Below are 27,679 nucleotides of genomic sequence, written 5' to 3'. Positions count from 1 at the left end.
AGGACAGCAACCCCAATAATGCAGTGCTCCCCCAGTACTGCATTGGAGTGCAAACTTGATCTGTAAGGTCAAGATCCTTGATTTGGGGCTTAAACCCATAAGTTTCTGACTCAGCAACAAGAGTGCTATCAACTGAGCCAGGCTGTCTTTAAGATCATAATTAGGCAGACACTCTAATACAAGGTTGGCAGAATGGCCTTCTTCTGTAGCTTGATTTCTATTGTTCTGTCTGCTTGAAATGTGTTTTTTTTTCCAGTCTAGTACGTTATCTTTACATTATCTTTGTCATCTGTTTGTATTTCAAATCTTAAAGGAATGTGCTGTTCGTTGAATGTTCCACACCTGATTTCCTAGAAGTAGATCAAGCACTGCCTCCTGCGTAGCTGGATTGGAGACATTCTGATCTAGAAACCAGTCCTGGACACATTATAGAACAGCATCCTTTGTTTGTTCACTGACATTATTTTTCTCCTGTCTATCTTCGGATAATTGAAGTGAAACTTTCATTTTATGTCATTATCCAAAGGGATATTGAAAAGCAGGGATGGACAGGGAGTTGGTAGTAGAGATAGTCAGTGCTAAAGAAAGAAAGATCTTTGAGATTAAAAAATCTGACAAGATCTAATAAATTGGTGGAACAGTCTCGAAGGGCTGAATAGCCTCCTCCTTTTCCTGTTTTTGTCTGTTCCAAAGCCCAGATATGAATCAGTACAAGAGGAAGTTGAAACTGTGTTCAATATGCGTCCAACTTTGCCATTGTAATACTTACCGTGCACTTAACATGTATGTGTTACCAGTCACACTAGCGGTGATTGTCAGATCCTCTAGTCCTCGGTTTTCTCTTATTTTCTCCGTTATAGCAGCAATTCCAACTCCGCAGAGATGGCCCGCTCTGTTAATGATGGTCTTACACACCTCCTTCACAATGATGCTGTCATCACATGTACTTTCCAATTCCAGGTCTTGAAGGATCGAACGGACTTGAAACAGCCCGAGGTTATCACTGATAGACAGAGAAGAGCAGACATCAGGCAGATGGACCACTGAAATACATCCTCACTTACTGACTGCAGTCCAGGAACTCTCTAGTAAAAGGCACAACATGATAAGTTTGCCAGCTCAGGACCCTGCAACTCGGCTTGGAACTGCCCTCTTGGCGCTGGTCAACAGGATTCTCTTTGAGTCACACACTCTGTCAATGTTCCAAAATGCAATAGTAGTTTCTACCCACAAGAAGGGTGAAACCGAGTGAAACCAATAACTACAGTGAGGGATCTCACTGGTTTCAATGGCTCTAAAAGAGGTGCTTCCGGTTGTCACTACACGTGTATCGCACCTATTGGAGGCTCGTGGTTTGATCAGGAAGGAGCAAGCTGGTTAATGTTCTCATGAGGAATGTGGCACTTGTTTGTGGATGATATTGTTTTACTCACCTGTGGGCCTTCCGCACTGCACTCGCCATGTTTAACACTGGGACAACTAGTGGGACATGATGGAAGGTACCCCAAAGTGCGGAATCTTGGTTCTGCACGACCCAAGGGAAGAAATCGAGGGAATTGATTGGAAGATACAAATTGTTGTAGACTTCCTCCGGATCATTCGCAATTATTATTATTATTATTATTATTATTATAAGCATTGAGGTGGATTCGTGCAAACATGGGAAGCTGCTGCAGGCATGGAGGGCTCTGGCCTACACTTATCTGTCGCTAAGCACCCTGGTAACAAAGGCAGCTTCACAGCAGGCTTGGCCATTTGCCAAGGCCTCTTGTATGAGAATTAAGCAGCTGGTGTGAATACGCCTGGTACACGACAATGGAACTCAAGAAAATCAAGGTAGCCGGCATGTCACAGGCTAACTGTCCTGTAAAGGTCTCCTGCCACTCTGTAGCCTTTCATGTTGGGAGGATGTCTCAAAGCCCTTCAAGGGATATACTGTAAATTGTAACTTTTTCTACACAAACGGAGCAGCCATTTTGTGCACAGCATTGTCCCACAACGGTCATGAGGTGGATGACTAATTTTATTTGGGAGATGACTGGCCAGGACATTGGGAGAGAGAAACTCTCTTCTCTCATTTTGAACAGTGACATGGGATCTTTAACATCCACCTGAACAGGCAGATGGGACCTCGATTAAGTCTGTCTCACAATTATCTCTAGTGGAGGAACTGACAGCAGAATGGACTCAGTGATTTTAATATTTTAAGGGTAATTTTTGTGAAACACAAAAGTCAATGATTTAGTCACCTTTCAACCTGTGAGAGGACATCTACGGTAAATATGTATTCTGTATTCAGCCTTTCAGAGACCTTGCCATGAAAGAGGATTCCTTTTTCAGTCAATTCAATGAGAATATTTCGGATAATTTCACCCAGGTATATAACACTGATCATCTTTTCATACCTGTGGAGAGGACAGAGCAGTCAGATACAGCAGCCTCACAAACAAGCTACTTTGCCAGTTTTTGGTGTTCCAGAGACTGATGACCCACAACACACAGTTAGAACTGTGGTATCTCATCCAGAGTGTGAGATATGGTTTAAACCCCAGCCAGGTCCCATCTTGCCATAGACACCTGTCTGGAAGGGGTGGGATGTCTGACATACACACCAACTGGCTGGTCAGACAGGAGTCAGACATCACTGCCTGGAACCACACTTCAGACTTTTGCCACATTGGTAACTGAAAGTCAAGCCCAGAAGCTTTGAGCTGCTGGTCTTGAGCCAGACCTGGAATTATTGCCACTATAGTGATCATCCATGGATTTCATGCTCCTTTCACACTTTTGTGTCTTTTAATCACCATTTGATTCATTTAAGAAGCTTCAAGATGTGACTCCACGTGAAGGGAGCTATATAAATGCAAACTGTTGTAGGCAAATGCAGCAGCCAATTTGCACACAGCAATGTCCCACAACAAGAACACGATTACAATTGTGTAGCGTCATTCACATCGAGAAACAGCCATGACAACAGCCATGACATAGGTTCAGGAATGCTTGACCAGCAGAAACTCTGACTTTCCTTAACCTTGGAAAGCAGTGGTCAGTTTAACCTCTCCCATGGAGCCCCAGCTGAGACCAGCAGAGGCAGCATAGTGTGGGATTCAAGCCAGCAATCTCTTGGACCATCAGTTGCAGCTCTCTCCAATATACAAGTGACAGAAGCAGAGCATCCAGTAGTGGATGAAGTTGCCCATTTAAGACAAAGCATGTTATCTCTCATTACAACAAGCACCTTATGGATTGAGACTTTAATCAGGGAGAAAGTTTTGGCAGAATTTCTTACGTTTGTTGTCCTGGGTTCTGAGAATATCTATCCAATTGTTTGTCAGTTGATGTGACAAAGTCTTCCAGACAACCGTTGTCCCCAAACGCTCCCCACTCCATATTGATGCACATTTGTCCTTCGTCACCAGGCACCATCTCAATGTTCCTCATCTCCTCCATGTAACATGCGTTGGTGTTGGTTCCTGCAGACACAGTGTGAGATTGTCATACAGAATCATAGAAATTTACAGAGCAGAAAAAGGCCATTTCCATCAAGTGTTCAGTGGCTCCCAGAACTAGCTGTTCATTCAGTTCCACTGCCCTACTCTAGCCTCATATCCTTCAAGCCTCTTCTTCCATTTTGAAACTCACAACAGAGCTTTGAAATGAGAGAGAAAACTCTGGAATTTGCTTTTGTTTGAGATTGAAGCTGTGTTAGTTCTGAGGCTGTGACTCTTCTAATTCTGCTCCTCTTAACCTTGAAACCAAAGTTTACAATGGCTAGCTGTGCGGCTTTAGCTGGTTAAACTCCAGCAGTACACTAGGTAATAGTCTGACCTTGGCTCTAGCAAACCCACTACAAAACTTTCCAAGGTTTGGTCATCAGGTTATGTCCTTTTGGTAGAAAAACAGCCAACTCCATGATGTGCTTGACCAAAGAACATTGGAAATATGCCCATCCTCTGTAGTAGCCTGCATTCCGGTACCTCAGTCAACAACAAATTGCATTGATATAGTGCCTTTCATCTCAGGAGGATGTCTCAAGGCACTGGTAGCCAGGCCGGTCCACAGTACTCCAGGGAACTGGTACTGACAGCCCAGCAGTCTGGCTCATTAGCAGGACTTAGAGGGCCGACCTGTCATTTGGGAACAGGGATTCTTCCCTTTGAGCTCCTGTTAACTCTCCAAACCAAGCACTAATGGGTAGGATGGTCCTCATTGGACAAGACACGGGAAGCGCTCTTAGTGGCAAGTTATAGGGTTTTAGGATAGACTCCAGATGTTATGTTAACTCCATAGCTTGCCATTGTGAGCATTGTCTGGCAAGCTTCCAACATCTGGTCCAACGAGGACCCAAAGCACTACCTGGTGTCTCCAAGACCTAGCTTTTGCTAAACTTTGTGCAAAACATGTGTATATATTTGGTAAGACAGGTGCAACCCTATCTGGCCTTTCCTGGTTTTACCTATCCTATTGTCTACATTTTGTCTCCTCCAACAGCTTCTCCTCTTTCTTCCTGCACCGTTATGTGCAGCATTCCTCAGAGCTCTATCCTCAATCCGCTCAATATCGATCTACTCCCGCTCAGCAATGGCATCTGCAGACATGCAGTTAGCTTCCACATGTATGTGAATGACCCAACTGTATTTCTCTGCCTCCACCCTTGATTCCAGGACCACTGCTGACCTGATGGACTGTCTGTTAAGTCCTGGGTGAGAGCCAACTTTCTCCAGTTGAATATCAACAAGACCGAAGCCCTCTTGCTTGGTTGCCACCAGTGCTTTCTCACCTCAGGTGCTGACAGCATAAATCAACATGGTTTCACTCTACACCTCATGGAGCTAGCCTGGATCCTTGGTCAACTTTCAACTGTCCTTCAAATTCCACATTCCACACCGGGTCTCTTATGCATTTGGTTTGGTCAGTCAAGTGCCTGACACACCCATCAAGATGATTAAGAGTAATTAAATCAAACTGAGCACCATGCATTTCACATATACATGTAAATTTCCAAGATATTTATCGGAATGGAATGTGCACTCTTTTCCTGGAGGGAACTATGCTCCTGACGTGAAAGGCGCTATACAAATGTTATTTCGTATTTTCTATTGAACCTAATTCCAGAGTGTTTTAGGTGCAGGTTGGCACAAGCCAAGGCTTAGGGACAGCATTGGCCATCAAGCTTGCCCATTGCTTGTCCAGCTAGGACCACCCTACTCATTAGGGCTTTGCCTTCCAGGGTTAACAGGAGCTGAGTCAGAAGAATCCCTGTCCCCAGTGGCCAGCCCTTCTAAGTCCTGTCGATGAGCCAGGCTGGGCTGTCATCGGCAGTGCCCTAGAGTAGTGCGGTCCCGTCTGGCTCAGGAACTGGAATACCAAATTCCATTATTAAACACATCACCTTGGAGCAAGTTCATCTCCAAGGAGACCCCACTTGTGTACCGCGCCCCAAGGAGGACAGTTTCTAGTGGGTCATTTGACAGGAAATTTTCCAGAAGTCAATTCTAGCAATAGCTATAAAGTATATCTGCAAAAATGTGAAGCAATTTAAATGAGGAAGACCTGAAGGAGGGGTTTAAGATTAAAATTCTTCTGTCATTTGCCTACAACTAGTTTATAGTGTACCCTGTGAAGCGCTTTGAGACGTTCTCCCAACTTGAATGGTGCTATGTCAAATGCCAGGTTATTATTTTTATAATCTGCGATTAATGACTTGTTTAAAAGAGTGTTTACCCATAATGACACCAACTTCACACTTTGGGTTTTCATAAGCACAAGTTATCATTGTTCCAACTGTGTCATTTATGAGAGCAACAATTCGCACTTCAATGGTCCTGGGTAACTTATCAGGCTCGTTTTTAATTTGATGCATTTGACGAAAATAATGATTTTTGCGGGCAATGGCTTCTTGCAGTAGAGCCACCACATTCTTCCCTTCACAGCCTGTCATCTTGAATCCCTTGGTCCATTTTATGAGAAAACCCTACATAGCAGAGAACAATAATTAAACTAATCAAAATCTTTTTATTGGTAAGATGGGTGTCTGACACATGCAGAAACCCAGCACCACGCTTAACAACAACAACTTACATTCACAGCGCCTTTCACTCAGGGTAGTGTCTCAGAACGATCAATGAGCATGGCGCCTAGCTGGGCGAAAAGGGGAGGGTTGACTGTAACCATGATTATCATAGGAACTTTGAATTTTACACCACAGGAAGCCATTCGCCCCATCATACCTGTACAAGCTCCTTGAAAGAGCTATCAACTTGTCCCACTCCCCCGATCTTACGCCCATAGCCCTGCACACTTTTCCTTTTTAAGTACCTATCAAATTCCCTTTCGAAAGCTATTATCATATCTGTTTCCACTACCCTTTCAGGCAGTGCATTTCAGACCATAACAACTCTCTGGGTAAAAAATAGTAATAACAGAAACTGATGGACTTGTGTGCTGCTTTCTCTAACTCAATGGACTACAACTTACTTAAAACAACATTTGCCTCTAACAACAATAGCTTGCATTTATATAGCGCACTCCATGCTGGGTGGCATCGCGGAGCGTTTAACAATAGTGGAGCCCGATGCCAAGCCAGGAAAGTGACCAAAGTCATGGTCGAAGAAAGAGTCTTCAAGTGCAACCTGAAAATTGGGAAAGAGGGGGCAAAGTGAAAGGATTAAGGGAGAGAGTTCCATAGTAGTGGGTGAAGGCACGGCCATCGATGGTGGAGTGGAGGATTCAAGGGACCAGGAGGAGTCGGAGCCAGTAGAGCGGAGGCAGCGGGCTGTGCTGTGAGGAGAGAGAGGTTGGAGAGATAGCGTGGTGCCATGGCATGAAGGTATTTAAACACCAGAGTGAGGATCTTGAAGTCAATTTGCTCTGTGACAGGGAGCCAGTGAAGTTTGGCAAGGGTGAGAATGCGGGAGGCGGAGTTTTGGATGAATTGCATTTTGTGAATAGTGAAGGAGAGACCGTCCAGCCGAGAGGTGACAAAGCCGTGGACAAAGGTTTGGCTGCTTGTGGAGTAAGGTATTGTCGGAGACCGGCAATGTGGTGGAGGCGGAGGAATGCGTTCCTGGTCAGGGACCGGATGTGGGGGGAGAAGAATAACTGTCGATCGAACCTGACGCTTAAGATGGGCGCGGGTTCAAAGAGTTTTAAGAACAGATCGGGAAGGTTCAGGAGATTGGAACTACTGGACAGAAGACGTCGACGGGAGTCAAGAAGTATGGCTTCCGTCTTGTTGATGTTTAACTGCAAGAAATTTGCGCTCATCCAGGCCTTAATGTCTGTCAAACAAGCTGACGGAACATCAGAGGACTGGGGGCCGCAGCTGGAAGAGGAGATGTAGAGTTGAGTGTCATCCGCATACATATAATAATAATCCTTGCATTTGATATAGTGCTTTTCACGTCTTCTAGACATGTAGAAGTTAACCCTGTGTCCGCAGATGACATCATCGAGAGGGAACATATAGATAAGGAAGAAAAGGGAGCCAAGGATGGAGCCTTGGGATACCCTGCAGGTGACCGGGCGGGGGCAAGAAGAAAAAACATTTGCAGAAATATAGTGCTGGCGGTTTGTAAGGTAGGACTCGAACCCAGCGAGTGCGGTCCAACTGAGGTACATGATGGAGGAGAGACGGTGGAGGAAGATGGCGTGATCGACTGGGGAGGGAGAGGAACAGGAGGATGAGGAGACAGAGGGAGCCCTGGTCACAGATAGAGAGGACACTCTTTGTGACTTTCACAAGCACAGTCTCTGTACTGTGGTCAGGGGGGAAACCGGACTAGAGGGGTTTGAGTAGGGAATGGAGGGAGAGGTGTGCGTGAAGTTGGTTAGCAACAACATATTCCAAAGCTTTGGCCAGGAAAGGTAGATTTGAGATAGGGTGGTAGTGCCAGAGATTGAAGGGGCTGAGGGTAGTTTTTTTTAAGGAGTGGGGGTGATGATGGCGGTTTTGAGTGGGAGTGGGACTGATTAATGGTGTCTGCCAGCAGTGGGCAGAGGATGGGGAGCTGGGTAATCAGCAGTTGGGTAGGAAGGGGGTTGAGTCAGCAGGCAGTGGGTTTGATCAGGATGATGGAGGATGAGAGCAAGGAGAGATGGGGGCAAAGGAGGGTAGGATGGGGGCCGTGGTGGGGGCTGGGGGTGCTGAGGGGCTGGTGAAGGAGACAGAATGGGGTGTGGGGGACTGTTGAGACCACGGCTGCCAGGTGGATGTTTTCTATTTTAGACATAAGGGAGACCATGACCTCTTCACACTTGGCGTTTGATGTAATGATTGAGGGTGCTTGAGGGGGCACATGGAAGAGGTGGTGGATGGTGGAGAATAGGATTTTGGAGTTATTTTTATTTATATCCAGTACACAGTTTTTGCTTGCAAGAGGGAGCAAAGTAGGTGTGAAGATGCTCGAGCCACAGCTGGAGATGAACTGTGAGGCTGGTTTTCTGCCACCTGTGCTCGAAAAACCGGGTTAATGATTTTAGGGAGCAGAGATGGCTATTGTACCAGGGGGAATGGTTGGGTTTGAAGACGGACCTAGATTTCAGGGGGACAAGGGAGTTGAAGGTGGAGGTGAGGCAATCATGGAGCAGCTTGATGGCTGCATCAGGGTTTCTGTGAGTGGAAGGCCAGAAAAACAGGAGGTCTAAATATAAGAGGGCAATTGTGAAGGCTCGATGGAGGGGAGAGGCACACGAGAGGAAAGGGAGACGAGGAAATGGTCTGAGCAGGCCTCGTCCATGATGAATAGACCGGAGATATCTGAGCTGTTGGTGATAAGTCCAGATATGACAGAATCCGCCGAACCCATGTGCTATCACTCTCACTACAGCTTATCCTCTCATTATATAATTCATCACTTCATCTGTAAATAATACACATATCCAGCCTCACCTCGTCCAGTTTGGTCTGTTTACAGGGGAAACAGAACGTGAATCCCACCGGCAGAGATCCCTTAATATTATTCTTTTGCAGAAAGTCATCGATGCAATCCACAACATGATCAAAGAGCTGGGAATAATAAATCAGTGTACAAAGAAGATTGTTATTACAGATAAATGAATGAAGCGTGAACAGCTATGAATAATATTCTGTCATTGAATCCAAGAGCATAAGAGCATAGAAAGAGGCCATTCGGCCTCTTCTAGAAGTCTCAAAGCGCTTCACAGAATATGCTGTTAAGTGAATTGACTGTATATTTGTGGGCGAAACGCGGCAGCTAACTGCGCACAGCAGTGTCCCACAAACAGTCATGGATTGAAAATGACCAATTTATTATTGTTTTTTTTTGAGGATTATTAGGCGTGTGGAGTAAGGAAACTTGCCCAAGGTTTCGCCCTGCCTGGAATTGAACCCAGATGAGATACTGTCTGAGCATATCTGACAGGAATGATCTGGTTTTACTTTTTCAATCCCATTCAAAATATTATACACCTGTATCACTGAATAGTTTTCACTCAAGACTGAAGATCGGCAGCTTGACTAGTTGTTACTCACAGCTCATTCCTCTAACACTGAGGATGATCCTCACTGTTATCCCTGCACAGCCTCTAGGGCCTCTTCATGTTGCAGTGGTCTTCTGCCACTCTGCCCCCACCCTCTGAAACTCCATCCCGCAGTCCATCCGTCTCCTTCAATACCCATCTGAAAGACCCACCTCTTCAACCACCCTCCATCCCCCCCAGACTCTACCCTCCCCAATCCCGACCCCCAGCTCGGGTCTGAAACACTGATTGTCCAGTGGGCCTTGGGACATCCTCCCGACGTGAAAGGCACTTTACAAATTTAATTTTGTTGTTGTTGTTGACCGGAAGTGGATGCTGTATTCTCAGTAAGACTTGTGCAGAGCACTGTACAGCCAGAGGATATGAACTGATTCAGCATCCTGTTTGCCTTGTTTATTGCTGCCTCACATCGAGATGAGTCAAGTAATGCCCTTAGATCTCTTCCCCTTTGGTAAATTCTAACCCATCCATAGGTTACACTACAATCTATCTCTGGAGGTTCAATAATTCAAATGAGATGTTAGACAGAGGTCTTGTCTGCCTGTTCAGGAGAATGTTAAAGATCCTCTGGCATTTGTTGTACCATACGGCACAGAAATCACTTTGTTTATAGAAACTCTTTTATTGGACAATTTTTTTTGGGTGGTCAGCTGGTGTTCGATACACACAGAAAACCATCAGCGTGCTAAAGAGTTTCCAAACCAAACTAGGAATTCCGTGGTAGCTCTCACACATTATGGAGTCCTGTAGCTGTAGCTCAGTGGTTAGAGCACTCGTCTCGCAAGCAAGAGACCTGGGTTCAAATTCTGGCAGGGCGAAATGTTGGGCAAGTTTCCTTACTCCAGACACCTCTGTTTACCCAACAGTAAGTAGAAACCCAGTTGTCAGTGGATTGGCGGATCGCTTTTCCAGGGATAATGATTCCTTCAAAAAAAATAATAATTTGGTCACTTAAGTCCACGTTCATGGAACTCTGCTGTGCGCAATTGGCTGCCACGTTTCACCCACAAAATATAAGCTAATTCATTTACAGTATATTCTGTGAAGCACTTTGAGACATCTCGAAAATGTGATAAAACACGACAAGGATTATTATTATTATTATTTCATGCTGAGTTATGTTGCCCACCAGGAAGCTCGCAGGAAGTTCCTGGTTCCTAACATCCACCTGGTGAGGGGTCAACCCCCTGCTTTTCAGATGTCTAAAGACCAACTGGTGACTCTCCTCCTTGGGTGGGGTGGGAGGTGAACTGGCTCCAGGATGACATGATTGGCAACGGAAGGTTGGAATCGAACCAACCCTTTGTGGCTGACTTGGTAGTCCGGTTCCTGAGCCAGGCATATCCCCAGTATTCCAGGGCACTGCTGATGACAGCACAGCCGGCCTAATTCATCAGGACTTGGAAGGGCAGACCAATCACTGATGGCAGAGAATTATCCCACTCAGCTCCTGTTAACCCTGCAAACCAAAGCCCGCATGAGTATGGTGGTGCTAGCTGGACAAGTACCCGGCAAGCATCAGAACTGACAAAAGATCATCGACCTGAAATGTTAACTCACTTTCCTTTCTCCATAGATACTGCCTAACCTGCTGAGTGTATCTATATATTCTATATATATAGTGTATTCTATATAGATCATTCCAAGTCCTAATAATCCTCTGTATATTTTAAAGAATCCTGGCTTTAATTCCTTCTTGTTGCAAATTAAATGGCCACCCAACCGTTGCTGTTTCTACAATATTTTTTGTCAACACGCGTTACTTGGATACTTAATGGATTATTTCATTTCTAATTGACCTTGTTCTAAAACTCACTTTAAGATATTTATTTTACAAGAATGGCATTGGCTAACTGTAAGCAGTTACTATGCATGTATTTTGTGGTGTAAGGACCTAAATGAACTTGTTAGCCTGTCAGTACCTGTACTCCAGTGGCTTGAATCATATCCTGAGGAATACTGTAGGTCGTAGTCACCATTTCTATTTCTTCCTCATCGTCACTGGGAATATGCATCTGTAGAATACGTACATCAAAATCTTCCAGATGTAGTGCCAGGAAGGTGCCTTGCTCTGCAAAATCAGTGTGGAAATAATAATAAAAGAAAACATTGCTTTTGGTGTAGCTCCTTTGACGTCAGGAGGACGCCCCAAAATGCTTCACAAGATTTACTGTACATTTGTGGACGAATGAGGCAGCCCAATTGTGTACAGGAATGTAACTGTGTCTTTAATCAATTTTGCATCTTTTGGAAATCTGCTTGCAGATTTGCTCGTCTATCTCCTTCCCACTATTTGATGGCCTATAGCATACACCAAACAGAGTAACAGCTCCTTTTCTGCTGCTTAACTCTAACCAAATAGATTCTGTTTTTGGACCCTCCAACACCTCGTCCCTTTCCAGGGCCGTAACCATGTCTTTAATCAATATTTCCATTCCTCCCTCCATATTTTCTTTCCCTATCCCTCCTGAATACATTGTAGACAGGAATATCCAGCTCCCATTCCTGCCGTTGTTTGAGCCAGGTCTCCGCTATTGCCACTACATCATAACCCCATGTGGCAACTTGAGCCTGCAGCTCACCAACCTTATTTGTCACACTCCGTGCATTTACACGCATGCGCTCCAAGACCAACTGAGTCAGCTTTGCATTTCTCCACCATCTAATCTATCCTTTTCTGGATTACTCCATATTGCATTGCTATTCGTTTCTCCCAGTCCTCTCTGTAACTTGTTTCTCTTCTCTGACGCTACATCATGATTCCCTTCCCCCTTGAAATTAGTTTAAACCTATCCACACAGCACTAGTTAACCTCCCTGTGAGAACATTGGTCCCAGCGCTGTTCAGCTGTCACCCATCCACCTTGTACAGGTCCCACCTGCCCCAGAACTCGTCCCAATGTTCCAGCAACCTGAAGCCCTCCTTTCTGTACCATTTATCTAGCTATGCATGATCCTGCTGTTTTGATATTCACTTGCACTAGGTACTGGGAGTAATCCGGCAGTCACCACCTTGAGGTCCTACTCTCCTCCTGGAGGCAACTTACCATGCAAGAGTCATGTCATTGGTTGCAGAAATACCTGTCTACTTCTTTCACTGTTGTGTTTCCAATGACAACTGCATTGACACTCTTCCCTGTGTGCTCCTGTGCATCCATTTATTTTTGACTCCTCTCCCCAGGTGTCATCACCCTGACCGGTATTCAGTACAGAGAACCGGTTTTGTGAGTGCCACAATCTCAGGCGATTTCTGTACTACCCATCCCCTCTGCCTAGAATGCCAGGTGGTCACCCACTTACTCTCCTGAACCCTCTGTGGCTATGGGGTGACCACTTCCTGAAATGTTCGATCCATTAACTCTTCAGCCTCCCGTATGCTGTATAGTGACACCAGCCTCTCTTCCAGCTCAGAAACCCTGAGCTCAAGCTCGAGCAGCTGGAGGCACTTCCTACACTCGTGTCTGTCCAGAGCACACAAAGCATCCTGGAAGTTCTGATTTATCACACATTGTGCATCCAACTGGTCTCAGCTGCCCTGCCATATTCCCAGACATGTTTTATATTATTTTAACATAAATACCATATATTTTACAATGATGCATCTCTTTCCCCCTCTGTACCGAATTCCCACTCTCACCAAATTCCTGCACAGAATTCCCTGGTCCGTCCTCACTCAGGTATGTCCTCGCTCTGCTGCGCTCTCTGCTTGAGTGGGTCTTGAACCCATAACCTTCTAATTCAGAGGCGAAGGTATTCCCAATTGCGCATAGTTGTGTCCCACAAACAGGCGTGGATCGAGTGACCAAATTATTATTATAATTATTTTTTGAAGCAATTATTACCCCCTGAAAAGCGATCCACCAATTGTGCAACAATCAGGTTCCTACTTACTGCTAGGTAAACAGAAGAGCGTGGACTAAGGAAACTTGCACAATGTATCGCCCTGACTGGGAATCAAACCCAGGTCCTTTCACTTGCGGAGCAAGTGCTCTAACCACTAGGGTACAGAACTCCACAGGATTTGTGAAGGGTAGATTATGTCTGACAAATCGGATAGAATTTCTGTGGAGGTCACTAACATGGTGAATAAGAGTGTCTATGGATGTCATCTATAAGGACTCTCAGAAGGCATTTGATAAGGTTCATGATGAAAACATGGACAAGTGTCTTGGGGGCCCAAGGTTAGAGGTAGTGGGGGAGGCTGGCAATGTTGTGGAGGTTGGAAAAGGCTGAATGGGTCAGAGTATGGATGTCCGGTTTCAAAGGGCAGTTGAGAATAGAACAAATCATCGAGATTCCACACTGCTTCGTGAGGTGAAGTGTGCAACTGTGTAGATTGATGCTGTCACAAGATTAATTGGCCCATCTAATAGCATTCTTCCACAACACCCACTCTACTGTATTCCCATCACAGATAAACACAAAAACAAGGTACAAAAAACAGATGAATCATTTCTTCTATGGATCATTTCATAGAAGTGAGTCTGTGCTCAGCCATAGAACAAATTGGTGTTTGTCTGAAATTGCCCATTACATCCCAAAACCTTTGTCCTTTTGTTCTATTGTCTTGGTGCACCCAAATGTATTGTTCTGAGTTTACTTTTTCTATCCCATTTAAGGTTTCCTTCCACAGTTGTAAAGGATTTGAAAACTTCAGCAAAGAAAATATCTGAAAGGAGCTCACCTGAGCCATCAGGTAAAGTGCGTATGAATGATGGCAACATAGCAATTGAGCTCATATCATGGGTCTTTGCCTTTAGACCCATTTCCATCTCCTTCCTCATCCTTTGCTTCATATCGTTGAGCTGCTCTTGGCTTAGTTTGAATTGATAGAGGATCTTGTTGATCTCAAGACGCTGGGCAGAGAAACGGGTGTCCGCAGCTATAAGCATTGCTGCACCTTTACCACCACCATCGTCAGAGAGAAGAAAATTGACCTCAACATTTGGAGACAGCAATTTAATGGCAGCATTCAGTGTAATTTGAAACCTGATACAGAAACAAGGGACAAAACAGCTGAATATATTGCTGGACATAGGATTGTTTGATAGAAAGTGAGTCTGTGTTTTTCGGGATAGAAACCCAACAAGAGCTATTAGGAATTCCCTTGTGAGTTTCTTGGTGAGTAGCACAACTCAGCATGAATTACGTGAGACCATTATCACAACAAAAGGTGAAGGAGAAATAAGATATGAGGAATTGAACATAGGGAAATAGTGTGAAGGGGCCAGATAGATACCTATCTTTAGGTCTTCCTCATTTCTTTGAATGGTATACATTATCTTGTCCCTTCAAAATCTTAAAAACCGTAATCATATCGCCCCTCAACCTTCTCTTCTCCAGTGTGAACATGCCCAGTTTACCTAATCACTCCTCGTAGTTCAGTTCCTCCAACCGCTCTATCATTTTGGTTGCCCTCCTCTGTATCCTCTCAATCGCTGCAATGTCCTTTTTATATTGCGGTGACCAGAACTGCACACAATATTCCAAGTGCGGTTGCACCAGTGATTTATAAAGTGGCAGGATTACCCCACTACTTTAGCTCAATATTGTCCTTTTAATACAACCCAGCATCTGGTTTACCATACTCACTGCTACCAAGGACAGTTGGAATAGCTTCAATTTATTATCGATCAGGACCTCCAGGTCCTTTTCATTTTCTGATTATAGGATTTTCTACCCATTTAAACTGTAGTACCATTCAATAGAGCAAGAAGTATAAAAGGCAACTTATAATAATAATCCTTGCATTTGATATAGTCTTATCACGTCAATGAGACGTCTCAAACCACTTCACAGGATATACCATAAAGTGTAATGACTGTGTGTTATATGGGCGAAATGTGGCAGCCAATTCCACATAGCAGTGTCCCACAAACAGTCGTGGATTGAGTGACCACATTATTATTATTTTGAAGCAATTCTTACCCCCGAAAAGCAATCCGCCAATCAACTGACAAGCGGGAACACAAAATACTGCAGATGCTGGAAATCTGAATATAAAAACAGAAGTCGCTGGGAACACTCAGCAGGTCAAGCAGCATATATAGCGATCTCTCTGTGGTCTCCTCTACAATGGGGAGACGAAACGCAGATTGGGTGACCGATTTGCCGAATGCCTCCATTCTATCCGCAAGCACAACCCTGAGCTTCTGGTTTCTTGCCACTTCAACTCTCCCTCCCACTCGCACTCTGACCTCTCCATCCATGGTCCACTACACTGTTCCAATGAGCCACAGCACAAGCTTGAGGAACAGCACCTCATTTATCTGCTAGGGACCTTACAGCCCTCTGGTCTCAATATTGATTTCAACAATTTCAGACCATAACAGCTCACCTTCCCCTCCCCCTCTTATGTGACCATTACCACATCTTGGTCCCAGACACACCTTTTCTCTCCCTGATCTGCCTGTTTTGTTCCAAGTTCTTTTTCCCCTTTTGTTCTGCAGTATTAACACCTCTATTCTCCTGCTTTGTTGCAATCCCCCCTTTGTTCTGCATCATTAACACTTCTTTAACCCATCATCCCCTGTCCTCTACCCCATTTTCTCCTTTGTCTTCCTTGCCCTGCCTCCCCCCTCTCTGTTAGCCCTTAAAGGCCTCTCCCTCCCAACATTCACCAGTTTTGATGAAGGGTCATGGACCCGAAACGCCGACTCACTTTCCTTTCTCCATAGACGCTGCCTGACCTGCTGAGTGTTCCCAGCGAAATCTGTTTTTGTTTTCAACAAGCGGCTTTCTAGATGCTGCTAGGTAAACAAAAGTGTGTGTGGAGTAAGGAAACTTGCCTAAGGTTTTTCCTGCCCCGGGAATCAAACCCAGGTCCTCTCACTTGTGCGTATGGGTGATTGAGTGAGTGCGTGCGAATGAGTATGTGAGTCAGTGTGTGTCCATCTGTGTCTGTGAGTGAGGGTGTGATTGAGTGAGCAATTGAGAGTGAGTATGTCTGTCTCACTTGCGCGTGTGTCCGTGTTTATGAGTGAATGAGACGATGAGTGAGACAGTGATTGAGAGAGTGCGTGAGTGAGTGATTCATTGAAAGAGCGAAAGATTGATTGAGAGAGTGAGAGGGTGAGTGAGAGAGTGAGTAAACTGAAACCTTCAGACAGTGATGCAGTTTTCAAACCATTGATCTCGACCAATTTTGTGAATAATCCTTGTGTTGTAACATCTTTTACGTCAGGAGATGTCTCAAAGTGCTTCATAGGGTTTTACTGTGTCGGACAGCCATGAACAATCAGTGTTGTCTGAGGGACTGTTGGCCAGGGCATTGGGAGAAACTCCTACTGTGTGAGGAAATCTCAACGTCACTTACTTGAGACTATGTTTGTAGATGTTTCCATCCACACCAACTGCGACCTTGAAGCGACTCAGCTTTCTGTTATTTTTTATCTTGGTTAAGATTGCTGTGAGACTGGCAGCGTACAAGGTGACAGAGCGTAGGGAGACTATGTGACAGATGTGCTGCACAGCCAAACAGTCCTCCTCGCTGGGATCCTGTACAAACTCCTTCAGGATGTGCCTTACTTTATCAATTCCAGTTCTTTCACTAGAATATAAGACAGCGAATAGAATAAATAAAGACAAGGACAAGTTTCCTCAGGGAACTGACACCCACACTGCACATCAATACCAACTTTCCAGGAGCAGGTCTGACACAACATTTGACATTAACATCGTTATACAGAGTTTGGCTAGTTATCCAATCAATTTTACATTGTATGAATTTCTAGAATGTGACTGGAGTAGTTATCTGTTAAGTGGAGCGACAAATAAAGTGGAGGACCTTATTAACATTCTGCAATGGGAAGTAGCCGGGATATTGATAGTGGTAGTGATTAGTTAAGGGAGTGTTTTGTTATCAAGAGGAGATTATTTTTCATTCCTGAAGATCATCTGTCACATAAAATAGCAGTCACAAAGGCTGATGCAAATATAAATTTCCATGAGTTTTAAAGCAGTGCCTGTGCTGAGAAATTTACCTTTCAAGTTCATAAACAAACTTAGTTTCAAAATTCCATCTGGTCATCAGGTGTGGTGTTGCCTTTTGATTGAAAAGAACATTCTCATTCAACAGTTTCACCAGAATGAGGCGGACAAGCTCACCCAAGTACAGGCCACTCACCATCTTCTCAAATCTGTGTCAACGAGAGCAAAATAAAAGGGCAGAAGCACATCACATTATTCCAAGCATCAAGAATCTAATTTGCGGAGTACTTTTACAGTAGATGTGTAGAAATACTCCGTCAATTCAATTTGTTCTAAAAAGTGAACAAATCTCAGTGCAAGTTTACAGACTCATAATTGGAACTGGTTTAGACAAATTATACTTGTTGCACACATGATGGAGAAGGGAATAGATGGATAAAGAATGGATGAGGAGGGGTGAGGCTAATGTGGAACTACAAGGACCAGTTAGGCCGAGTGTCCTCATTCCATGCTGTAACAATCTCCATGCTTCCATGTAATTCAGTTGCAGTGCTGGTCTCTAGGAATACTGCGCAAAATAGTCCATCTATGGGCCAAACAAACTACAGGCCCATTGATTCATGGAAATTTTCGGTGATAAAATGCCCATTAAGAAATTCTGCACATTCTGAACAAAAGTCACTCCAAACTAACCAATTTATTTCAAGACCACAACAGTCCATGTATGGAGAAAGGGTTGTATTTATCTTGACATTTCATAGATTCAATAGAACTGATGGAAAGAGATGCAAATGAAAAGCTGTGATCCTTGCTGCCTGCTCTATGCCAAGTAGTCAATCTTACTAATTATACGATTATCCATGGTATACTAGCTTACAATGAAGCTGGATGTCTATGTGGTGATTGTGAGCAGTACAGTAGTAAGCTCTCCAAACAACAATGGTTATGGCCCCAGTGTTAGTGAATGTTTCTAACATCAAGGTTGTTCAATATAGATGAAGAAATAGAGTTCCAGAGAAGTCTAGCTTGTTTTGTTTGGGGTCAACCAGATATCTGACACATGTAGGATACCCATCACCATGCTTAAGAGTACCCAAACCAGTGGAGTAGAGACTGATTTGTGGGCGAATGTGGCAGCCAATTTAGTATGATGTAGTACATATATAGATTTCCAAAAGATGTTCGACAAAGTACCACATGAGAGACTCCTTCTGTGATCACTGGATATCACGAGCAAGGGGTGGAAGTGGATTCAGAATTGTCTGAAGGGAAGTAAGTGGGGGGGTCTTTGTTAGGGGTTTTTGTGATCTTGTGAAGTAGCAGGAGCAATGGACTTTTGTTTGTGAATATGATACAATTTTTCACCACAAAACATTAATGGCAAAAAAAAATCTCCAAGAATGTTGTGCTCTCCTGATGTTAATCAGGAATGCACAATTAAATTGGCTGTCTGGTGACAGTGATCACTCACATCTGAGCTCCAGGTGACAGGGATAATCTGTCCAGCTCCAGGTCAAACTCTGTCTGGATATCATTCAGAGAGCCATCTGATCCGAACGACCCCCACTCCATATTCATGCACATCTGTCCTTCATCCCCTTCAACGAGCTCGATATTACGCACCTCCTCCATGTAACAAGCGTTTGTGCCTGTCCCTGTAATTGAAGACACAAATAATTTGAGGAACAATGTTGGGAAAAAGCTGGGCAATTCTGCATGTACAGAAAGCCTTTGAGAAGTAGATACTCAGCACCTCTCTCAAGGACGCAAATAGCAAATGCAGCAATGATGTGCCCCTGGAGCAGGAACTGGACAAAACTTTCTCCAATTGAATGTTGGTTCCAATCATCGCCTCCTCACCTCAGGCGCTGACAATATCTGCATTTATGGATGCACTCTACACCTTAATAAGTCAGTACGGAACCTTGGTGTCTCGTTCGATGCTCAACTATCATTTAAACCCCACATCCGTGCTATGACATGTTTAACCATTTAGCATTTAACCATCTATTGAAGATGCCAGATGAGAAAGACCCAGTCCTTGCCACTGTACGTATGAGTGAGGGACAGTTTCTTAATACACTATGTGATGGCACATGTAACAGAAGCAACTACAAGAGACGGGTATGTACCAGCCAAGTAAGGCTTCCCAGTTTCAAGCAGCTCTGGATGATGGATGACACCAACTGTTCCCTCTCTTCAGCATTTGATGAGTCCCAGAGTTCAGTGTCTTACCCAAAATGAGTGCAATCTCACAGTTCGAATCTTCATAGCAACAGCTCATCATAGCTCCGACAGTGTCATTGAGCACAGCCACTGGACCAATTTCGTAATCCTGTCACAGAGAAACAGGACCTTGGTCACAGAATCAGCTCCTCTTTACTCCTCATACATTGCCTGTGTGCTCTGGCAGCATCTACACAAACTTCAACTGGAGTGTGGATAATCCAGGAAGGAATGCAGCTATCCTTTTTTACCACCTCTCCCTCAAAAAAGTCAATATCATGCTATACTGGAGGCCAAAAAACAAACCCGAGCTCCTGTTTTCCTTCACACATCATCTCCACAGTGCAGCTCTCAAACATTTACATCCTCACTTCAAATTCCAAATTCTAACAGGTCATGGACTTCTTCACAATAAAAATAGACAGCATCACTTAGCCTCTTTCTCTTGCTCCCTCCCATCATCCATCCCTTCCCACATGTCCTTTGGAACCCCTATATACACTTCCAGCCACTGCTCACTTTCTACACACCTTTCTTCATCATCTTTCAAAATCCTCCAGATGAAACCGACCAGCTCCCTCCACCCCTTCCACATCCACACCCAGCTGCTGACCTCCCAACTGCCGCTCATCTCCCCTTCCCTCGGCACCATCCTGCTCCCCCTGATAACTGCTGTCATCACACCTCTCCTCTAAACCCCACCCTTGATCTGCCAAATTTCATTAACTACCTGTCCATCTCAAACCTACACTTCCTTTCTAAAGTGTTGGAATGTGTTGCTGCCATCTAACTTTGTTCACACCTTTTCTCACCCTCCCTTCTCAAGCCCTTCTAGTCTGGTTTCCACCCTGTTCACATCACTAAGATGGCACTAATGCATTTTCAAGCAGGAAAAATGTGGAGTTATGTAGCGTATTGGTTATAGCACTCGCCTCGCAAGCGAAAGGATCTGGGTTTAATTCCCGGGCAGGGCGAAACCATGGGCAAGTTTCCTTACTCCACACTCCTGTTTTCCTAGCAGTAAGTAGTAACTTGGTTTTTAGTTGAATAGCGAGCCACTTTTTTCTGGATGTAACAATCCTTCAAAAAGTTTTTTTAAATTAATAATTTAGTCACTCAATCCACAACTGTATGCAATTGGCTGCCACGTTTCGCCCACAAAACACACAGTCAATTCACTTTACAGTATATTCTGTGAAGTGCTTTGAGACATCTCAGAGTCGTGATAAGGCACTTATATGAAATGCAAGGCTTATAATTATTATTAAGTTCAAAGTGCTTTACAATTTCAGAGTAGAAAACTGACCGTGGCAGGAGATAGGAAAGAGTAGATGTGAGGTGACTGAAGTCCCAGTTGAGAAATTTCACACAGATCACACGCAGCTCTGTTTCTTACCCCTCTACGTTGAATGGCGTCTTGCAGGAGTTGAACAACGTCCTTGCCTTCAACTCCATTGACTTTGAAATCTTTGACCCAGCTGATCAGAATTCCCTGAAAATACGATTTAATCCATTGGTTTATGACACAACAGAAAATCATGGTTCATTTCCATTCAAACAAGTCTCGGGAGAGCAGCTCCCATGTTTCAAAAGAATAACCCCACCCATACAGACATCAGAGACCAGCCCCTCCCAGACACACATTAGAAAGCAGCCCCCACCAGACAGCACCAGAAAGCAGCCCCGTCCAGACAGACATCAGAGAGCAGCCCCTCAAGACAGGTCTACAGTAAGAAGATGGCACTCAGTATTTACATGATGAAACTACTCTCAACTACACAGCATCTCCATAGGCATTTCAGAATATTGGAGAATATTGCAGAATATATTCTGTCCACGTGATTCACAGCTAATTGAGTTCATATTGATAGCTTCTGACCTCATCAAGTCTCGTCTGTCTGAAGGGAAAGGGAAGAGTGAAGCCCAGTGGAATGATCTTACTTTCCATTTCATATTTCTCCAGGAAATTGCCGAGACATTCAGCGATGTAGTCAAAGTACTGCAAGCAGAAATGAACAAGAATGATGACCTGCCTTGTTGAGGATTCTTCACATAGTGTTACACAATGCCAATAAAGCGCTAGAACATGGGGGCGCGGGGGGAGGTGGTATCAATCAAGCTCAATCATGTGATATGTGTTCTGGCCATCTATCTAAAGGTGACCACATGTAAGGGTGCCATGCTGATCATTCTTTCTCAACTGGAAGCATAACTGAACGAGGGGAAATCCCAAACCAAAACCAACTGGAAAGGCTGAGTTGAGGTGCAATGCGTGTTGGATATCTACATTTTGAGTCCTGTAGTGTAGTGGTTAGCACGTTCACCTCGCAATCGCCTCATGAGGCCGTCATGATGAAACTGGAAACCACGGGAGTGCATGGCCGAATCCTGGATTTTATTCAGAATGTGTATTACTTCAGCCTCTCTAACCCCACCCTTTCTAACTCCATCCCACAGTCCCTGCATCTCGCTCCCACCCTTTATTCCTTCAAGGCACGTCTCAAGACCCTCCTCTTCGATTGTGCCTTCGGCCACCATCCTTACCCTCCACCTCTGCTGATCCCAACCCCCTGCTCGGTTCCAAATCCCTGACTGTCTAGTGCCTTGGGATGTCCCCCGACTTGGAAGGCACTATACAAATGGAATTTGTTGTTATTTTGAAAGTCCATACAGACAACATCAATTGCACTAGTTCATCAACCCTCTCTGCAACTTCATTGAAGCACTCAAGTTAATTCATTAGCTCCTGTCAGCACGTCGACACCTCAGCATCACCATCCAAGGATGCACACTCCACCTTACTAAGCCAGTCCAGAACCTTGGTGTCCTGTTTGACCCTCAACTATCCTTTCTACCCCATATCCATGCCATGACCCGCTCTGCCTTCCCCCACCTCCGCAACATCACCAGGATCTGCCTCTGCCTCACACCGCAGGCCACCGAAACCCTCATACACGCATTCATAACATCCAGGCTTGACTATGTAAACTCATTGCTTGTCTACCTCCCCAACTTCTCCCTCCATAGGCTGCAGGTCATCCAGAAATCTGCAGCCCGTGTCCTCTCCTGCACCAGGCTCTGCGACCGTATCACTCCCATCTTTGCCCGACTCCACTGGCTTCCCATCAAACAGAGGATACAATTCAAGATCCTGGTCCTCACCTTCAAAGTCCTCCATGGCCTTGCTCCCCCCCACCTCTGCGACCTCCTGAGGCCCTACCAATCTGCCCGCTCCTTTCACTCAGCGGGCTCCAGCCTGCTTCACGTTCCCCGCCTCACCCACCCCACCATTGGCGGGTGCAGCTTCAGCCACCTTCTGGAACTCCATCCCGCAATCCCTCCGTCTCGCCCCCTCCCTTGCCAACTTCAAGACCCTACTCTTCGACCAGGCCTTTGATCACCCTCCTTCCACCCCTGCCCTCCACTCCCCAGCTCAGGTCCGAAACACTAATTGTCTAGCGCCTTGGGACGTCCTCCTGATGTGAAGGGCACCGTACAAATGTTCTTGTTATTGTTGTTAGTTAGAAATAATTTGCCTTTAACAAATCAGTGTGGGCTGTCCTTTAAGTCATGTTTTTCCAAGTGAAAATTTATTTTATCCCAGATTTTGTCAACATCTTTAAACGTTCTGCTCTTTCATCTCCTCCCTAGATTCTGAAACTTTTCCTTCCTATCATTGGTTTCAACATGGACCACAGCTTCTGGCTATTCCCCATCCCTGCAGAATGTTCTGCATCCATTCTGTGACATCCTCTCCCCTGGCACCAGGGAGGCAACACACCATTTGTGGGTTGTCTTTTGTAGTTTCAACATGATAAAAAAAAACTTTCTGCTGGTTCTTTCAGAAGTGCTCGTCTGTGTAATTTTCCTACACTAAACAGCCATACCTGTTCTCCTGAGCCATGTAGGAGTTCCTTTGGGAATGTAAACGTCTCCTTCTTCAAAACGAGTTCTTTTTCATTGGCATTCAATTTTATCCATAAGATATTGAAATTCACTTCAATCAGATGGAGCCCTAGGAAGACTCCCTTTTCTGTCAGAAACACAGAGCAGAAAACCACAACTCTGATCGAAGAGTTCCCCAGACATAATAAGCAATTCAATAACAGATAGGATGAGACAAAAGCAGCCACAGAAAAATGGGACAGGAGATTTTGATCCAACAGGAAACGTTGACAAGCAGAGTGTCACTGAGTGATGCTGGGGTTAGTCACACGGGGTCAGTGTCACACAGGGTTAGTTACACAGGGTCAGGTGATAGTATCACGCCCACCACATGTTAAAACAGAAACACTGACCAGTGCCATCTGGCCTCGTCCTGACGAAGGTTGGCTGCATTAGTAGGGTAGAGTCATTGTGAGTTTCCTTTCTTAGTCCCTTCTTCATCTCCCGCAGCAATCGCCTGGAGATATCCAAGAGCTTCTCCTTGGAAAGATGGAAGGGTTTAAGGTATTGCTGAATCGAATGGACCTGGAGGAAAGGGTTTCAGTCAGTAACAGGTGCACATTCTAACCAGAGAATCCTCCTCCCCAAACAACCCCATACCCATAGCACAATGATGGAGACTAAGGGAATCTCTGAGCCAGGAAACAAGCAGGCAGAGAGAGCTCTGGTCATAGAGAGAGAGGATGTCATTTGTGATTTTGACAAGCACTGCCTCGGGGCTGTGGACAGACAGGTGTTGGGGCTGTGGGCTGGCAGAGACAGATTGTAGACGCTCAAATCGGGGGGAGTGTGAGCATGATGAAGGGTAGGTTTGAGATGAGATGTGAGCAATTTATCAAATTTGAAAGATCAAGTTGGGTTTTTTAAGGAGTGAATTGATGATAGCAGTTTTGAGGGATCAGGACAGTCCCACAGAAAAGAACAGGTTGACTTGTCTGTCGGTAGAGCAAGGGGCAGCAGCTGTGTGGGAAGGAGGTCAACGCAGCAGGTGGTAGGTTTCATATGGATGAGAATGAGTACTTGTATTTATTTGCGATGTATTGATGTTTGCAATAATGGAATTATGAACCTGCAGCATAATGGGAGGTACAGGTAAATACTGATGTGGGGAGAGAAAATATAAGAAAAAGGAATATTATAATAATAACCTGAGCTGCTGTGTGTTCCCAGCTACTTCTGTTCTTTTGTTTTCTAATAATAATAACATTTGATATTGCTACATTTATATCGGTAAGACCTCTCAAAGCACTTCCCAGGATTTACTGTAAAGTGCAGTAACTGTGTATTTTGTAGGTGAATGCAGCAACCAATTTGCACACAGCAATGCCTCACAAACAGCTATGGTTCCAGAAGAAAGAAACTCCCTGCTCTTTTCAAATAGTTCTATGGGCTATTTAACATCCATCTGAACAGGCAGATGGGACCTCGGTTTAACATTTCATCCAAAGGACAGGACCTTTGACATCCCCAGCACCAAACTGGAGTCTCAGCTCAGACTATGTGATCCCAAGTCCACACGTGGGGCTTGAACTCACAACCTTCTGATTCAAAGGCAAGAGAGCTACCATCCCCAGGCATATACCAAGGATTACATCAGGTGGCAAGCAAACAAAAAGATTTGAAGGCCTGGATGGTTTGTTTCTATGCTGTATGTTAATGGGTGAGCTCACCAAAGAAAAATTCCCCTTCAAACTCATGTTGAAATGTATTCTCCTTCAACCACACGCTTCACAAGCTCCACAAATTGAGGACAATATGCAGAGAGTATATTCTTGGCCTTAATTAAAGGAAAGCACACATTAGTAACACAGAAAAACAGAGAGCAGAAAGCCCAGTAGTGTGAGGAGGGAATTGAGTAAGGTGGAACAGAGTGAGAATACCGTTAAGGAATTTGGTGAGAGCGGGAATTCGGTGCAGAGGGAGAAAGAGGTGCACAGTTATAAAATATATAACATTTATATTAAAATAACATAAAATGTGTGGGAATTTGGCCGGACAGCTCTATGCACAATGTAGAAAGTGCCTCCGGCTGCTTGAGCTCGTGGTGTCACTACTTAGCGTACGGGAGGCGGAAAAGTTCATGGATTGAACATTTCAGGAGGTGGTCACTGCATAGTCACAGAGGGTTCAGAAGGAGAGTGAGTGGGTGATCACCTATGCACTCACAAACCGGATCTCCGCACTGAATACCGGTCAGACACCTCTGCGCAGGGGAGTCAAAAGAATAAAAGATGAGTCAAAGGTAAGGTATATTGGGTCTAATTAGGGGCACGAGGGGACTTGGGAAGGAGTGAGAGGGTCTCGAGGTGGATCCGTTGGGGGGTCGGGAGGCGGTGGGGTCGGCGAGGACTGGTGTGACGGGGGACGGAGTGTCGTGGGGGTGAGCGTCCGGGCTGCGGGGTCTCGAGTCGGTTGGACTTCGTGTGCGGTGGAGCCGAGGAGACCGGTCAGGAGGCCACTGGAGTATTCCGGCCGGGAAGTGACCCACAGGGTCTTCCCCACGTTCGGTCCCTGCCCCCGAGACCGCATTTGTCCACCTCCGCCATCGCGCGCCTCCGGGGGAGAGAAGCGACGCCCGTGGAGCTCGGGCCGTGCGGCCGAGACCCTCACCTGACGCTCTCTCTGGAGAACTTTCTGGAAACAAACCGCCGCGCGTTCCGGGGTTCGAACGCAACAATGACGGCTCACGTTTGACCAAAGATCCGCCGCACACAGACAAGAGGGTCCCTCTGTGCCCCCCCACTGCCAGCCCCGCCCCCCACTGCCAGCCCCGCCCCCCCACTGCCAGCCCCGCCCCCCACACTGACAGCCCCGCCCCACACTGCCAGCCCCGCCCCCCACTGGACAGCCCCGCCCCCCACACTGCCAGCCCCGCCCCCACACTGCCAGCCCCGCCCCCACACTGCCAGCCCCGCCCCCACACTGACAGCCCCGCCCCACACTGCCAGCCCCGCCCCCTACTGACAGCCCCGCCCCACAGTGCCAGCCCCGCCCCACACTGCCAGCCCCGCCCCCACACTGCCAGCTCCGCCCCCCCACTGCCAGCCCCGCCCCCACACTGCCAGCCCCGCCCCCACACTGCCAGCCCCGCCCCCACACTGCCAGCCCCGCCCTTACACTGTCAATCCTGCCCCTAACAGCCAGCCCCGCCCTATGCTGACAGCCCTTCCCCTGTCCTGCTAATCCTGCCCCTACACTGCCAGCCTTGCCCTTACACTGCCAGCCCCACCCTACAGCGCCTGCCCCACCCTGACAATGACAGCCCCACCCCTACAATGCCAGTGCTTGTCCTTACACTGCCAACCCCGCCCACTCCTCGCCCCCTGGGGAGGGGCTCCTGGATTTTTCTGTTGGGAGGAGGGGGCGACAGAGACCCCAATGTGCGACTCGGCAGGAAGGCAGTGAGGGGCAGATCAGGATCTGATTCTCTCCTCCTGACACTCTCTTCCCTCCCCTCTACCCTTCTTCTCCAACTTGCCCCTGACCGTCCTTCTCTCCAGCAGATCCCTCTCCTTTTGCCCCGACCTTCACTCTGAATTGACTGTCCCCCCTCTCTCCGTTCCTTTGCTCGGAGGACCCCATCCTCCATTTTGATTGCCTCAGTACTGACTGCCACCGATTTATTTCCTCCCAAGTTATGAAATACAGCATTAAACTTATCGACTGAGGCAGCCCGAGGCAGTGCGAGTGCTGAGTGCCAGAGCAGACCTTCCTTGCTGTTTGCTGCACCGGCGCTAGGTGCCAGTGTCGGCCTATTGCTGCAGCTGAGAACGTTCAATCATTGTTGGAAACTTTCACGTGTTCGGGGCAGTTGAGAATTGACCAAATATGGTTTCCTATCAGCTCTCCGTTTCCCCAGAGAAGGTTCCTGATTTCAGACTCCTGAGCTGCAGCTCGATCGCAGCCCTTACATGGAGTTTCCAGATAATATTTACATCACGAGCGGGTCACTGAATTTACATCACCAAACGGTTCCAGAGCTCTGAGCGCACTGTCTCCCAAGAGGATCGTTTTTGTCAGCTATGGTTAAAGAGTTCGGGCAGTGACATTGCACACACTACATTTCTTTAATTTCTTTA

The 27,679-nt window shown here is 45.9% G+C and overlaps 1 protein-coding gene across 2 annotated transcripts in view; it reads right to left on the bottom strand.

Annotated features, from left to right (window-relative positions):
* Nucleotides 1–26,353, bottom strand: part of LOC103190178 (hexokinase-2-like) — a 28,499-nt gene extending 2,146 nt beyond the window's left edge. The window contains exons 1-17 of one of the 2 annotated variants that reach the window (XM_042341656.1): nt 26,211–26,353; nt 25,271–25,377; nt 23,954–24,125; nt 23,543–23,688; nt 21,535–21,654; nt 21,052–21,147; nt 19,665–19,764; nt 18,901–19,084; nt 17,483–17,638; nt 16,816–17,049; nt 14,185–14,489; nt 11,424–11,572; nt 8,891–9,007; nt 5,725–5,974; nt 3,290–3,473; nt 2,250–2,405; nt 770–1,003 (exon numbers count right to left, since the gene is read on the bottom strand). In XM_042341656.1, coding sequence (XP_042197590.1) covers nt 770–1,003; nt 2,250–2,405; nt 3,290–3,473; nt 5,725–5,974; nt 8,891–9,007; nt 11,424–11,572; nt 14,185–14,489; nt 16,816–17,049; nt 17,483–17,638; nt 18,901–19,084; nt 19,665–19,764; nt 21,052–21,147; nt 21,535–21,654; nt 23,543–23,688; nt 23,954–24,125; nt 25,271–25,297 — 2,630 coding nt within the window. In that variant the 5' untranslated portion in view covers nt 25,298–25,377; nt 26,211–26,353. The remainder of the gene's footprint in view (nt 1–769; nt 1,004–2,249; nt 2,406–3,289; nt 3,474–5,724; nt 5,975–8,890; nt 9,008–11,423; nt 11,573–14,184; nt 14,490–16,815; nt 17,050–17,482; nt 17,639–18,900; nt 19,085–19,664; nt 19,765–21,051; nt 21,148–21,534; nt 21,655–23,542; nt 23,689–23,953; nt 24,126–25,270; nt 25,378–26,210) is intronic. The other variant, XM_042341657.1, reaches the window with a different exon arrangement.
* Between the last annotated feature and the right edge of the window lie 1,326 nt (nt 26,354–27,679).

This window comes from Callorhinchus milii, unplaced genomic scaffold, assembly GCF_018977255.1.
Source record: "Callorhinchus milii isolate IMCB2004 unplaced genomic scaffold, IMCB_Cmil_1.0 Scaffold17, whole genome shotgun sequence".
Classification (NCBI taxonomy): Eukaryota; Metazoa; Chordata; class Chondrichthyes; order Chimaeriformes; family Callorhinchidae; genus Callorhinchus; species Callorhinchus milii.
Note: the sequence above shows the minus strand (reverse complement) of the source record. Positions and strands in the feature narration are given on the sequence as shown.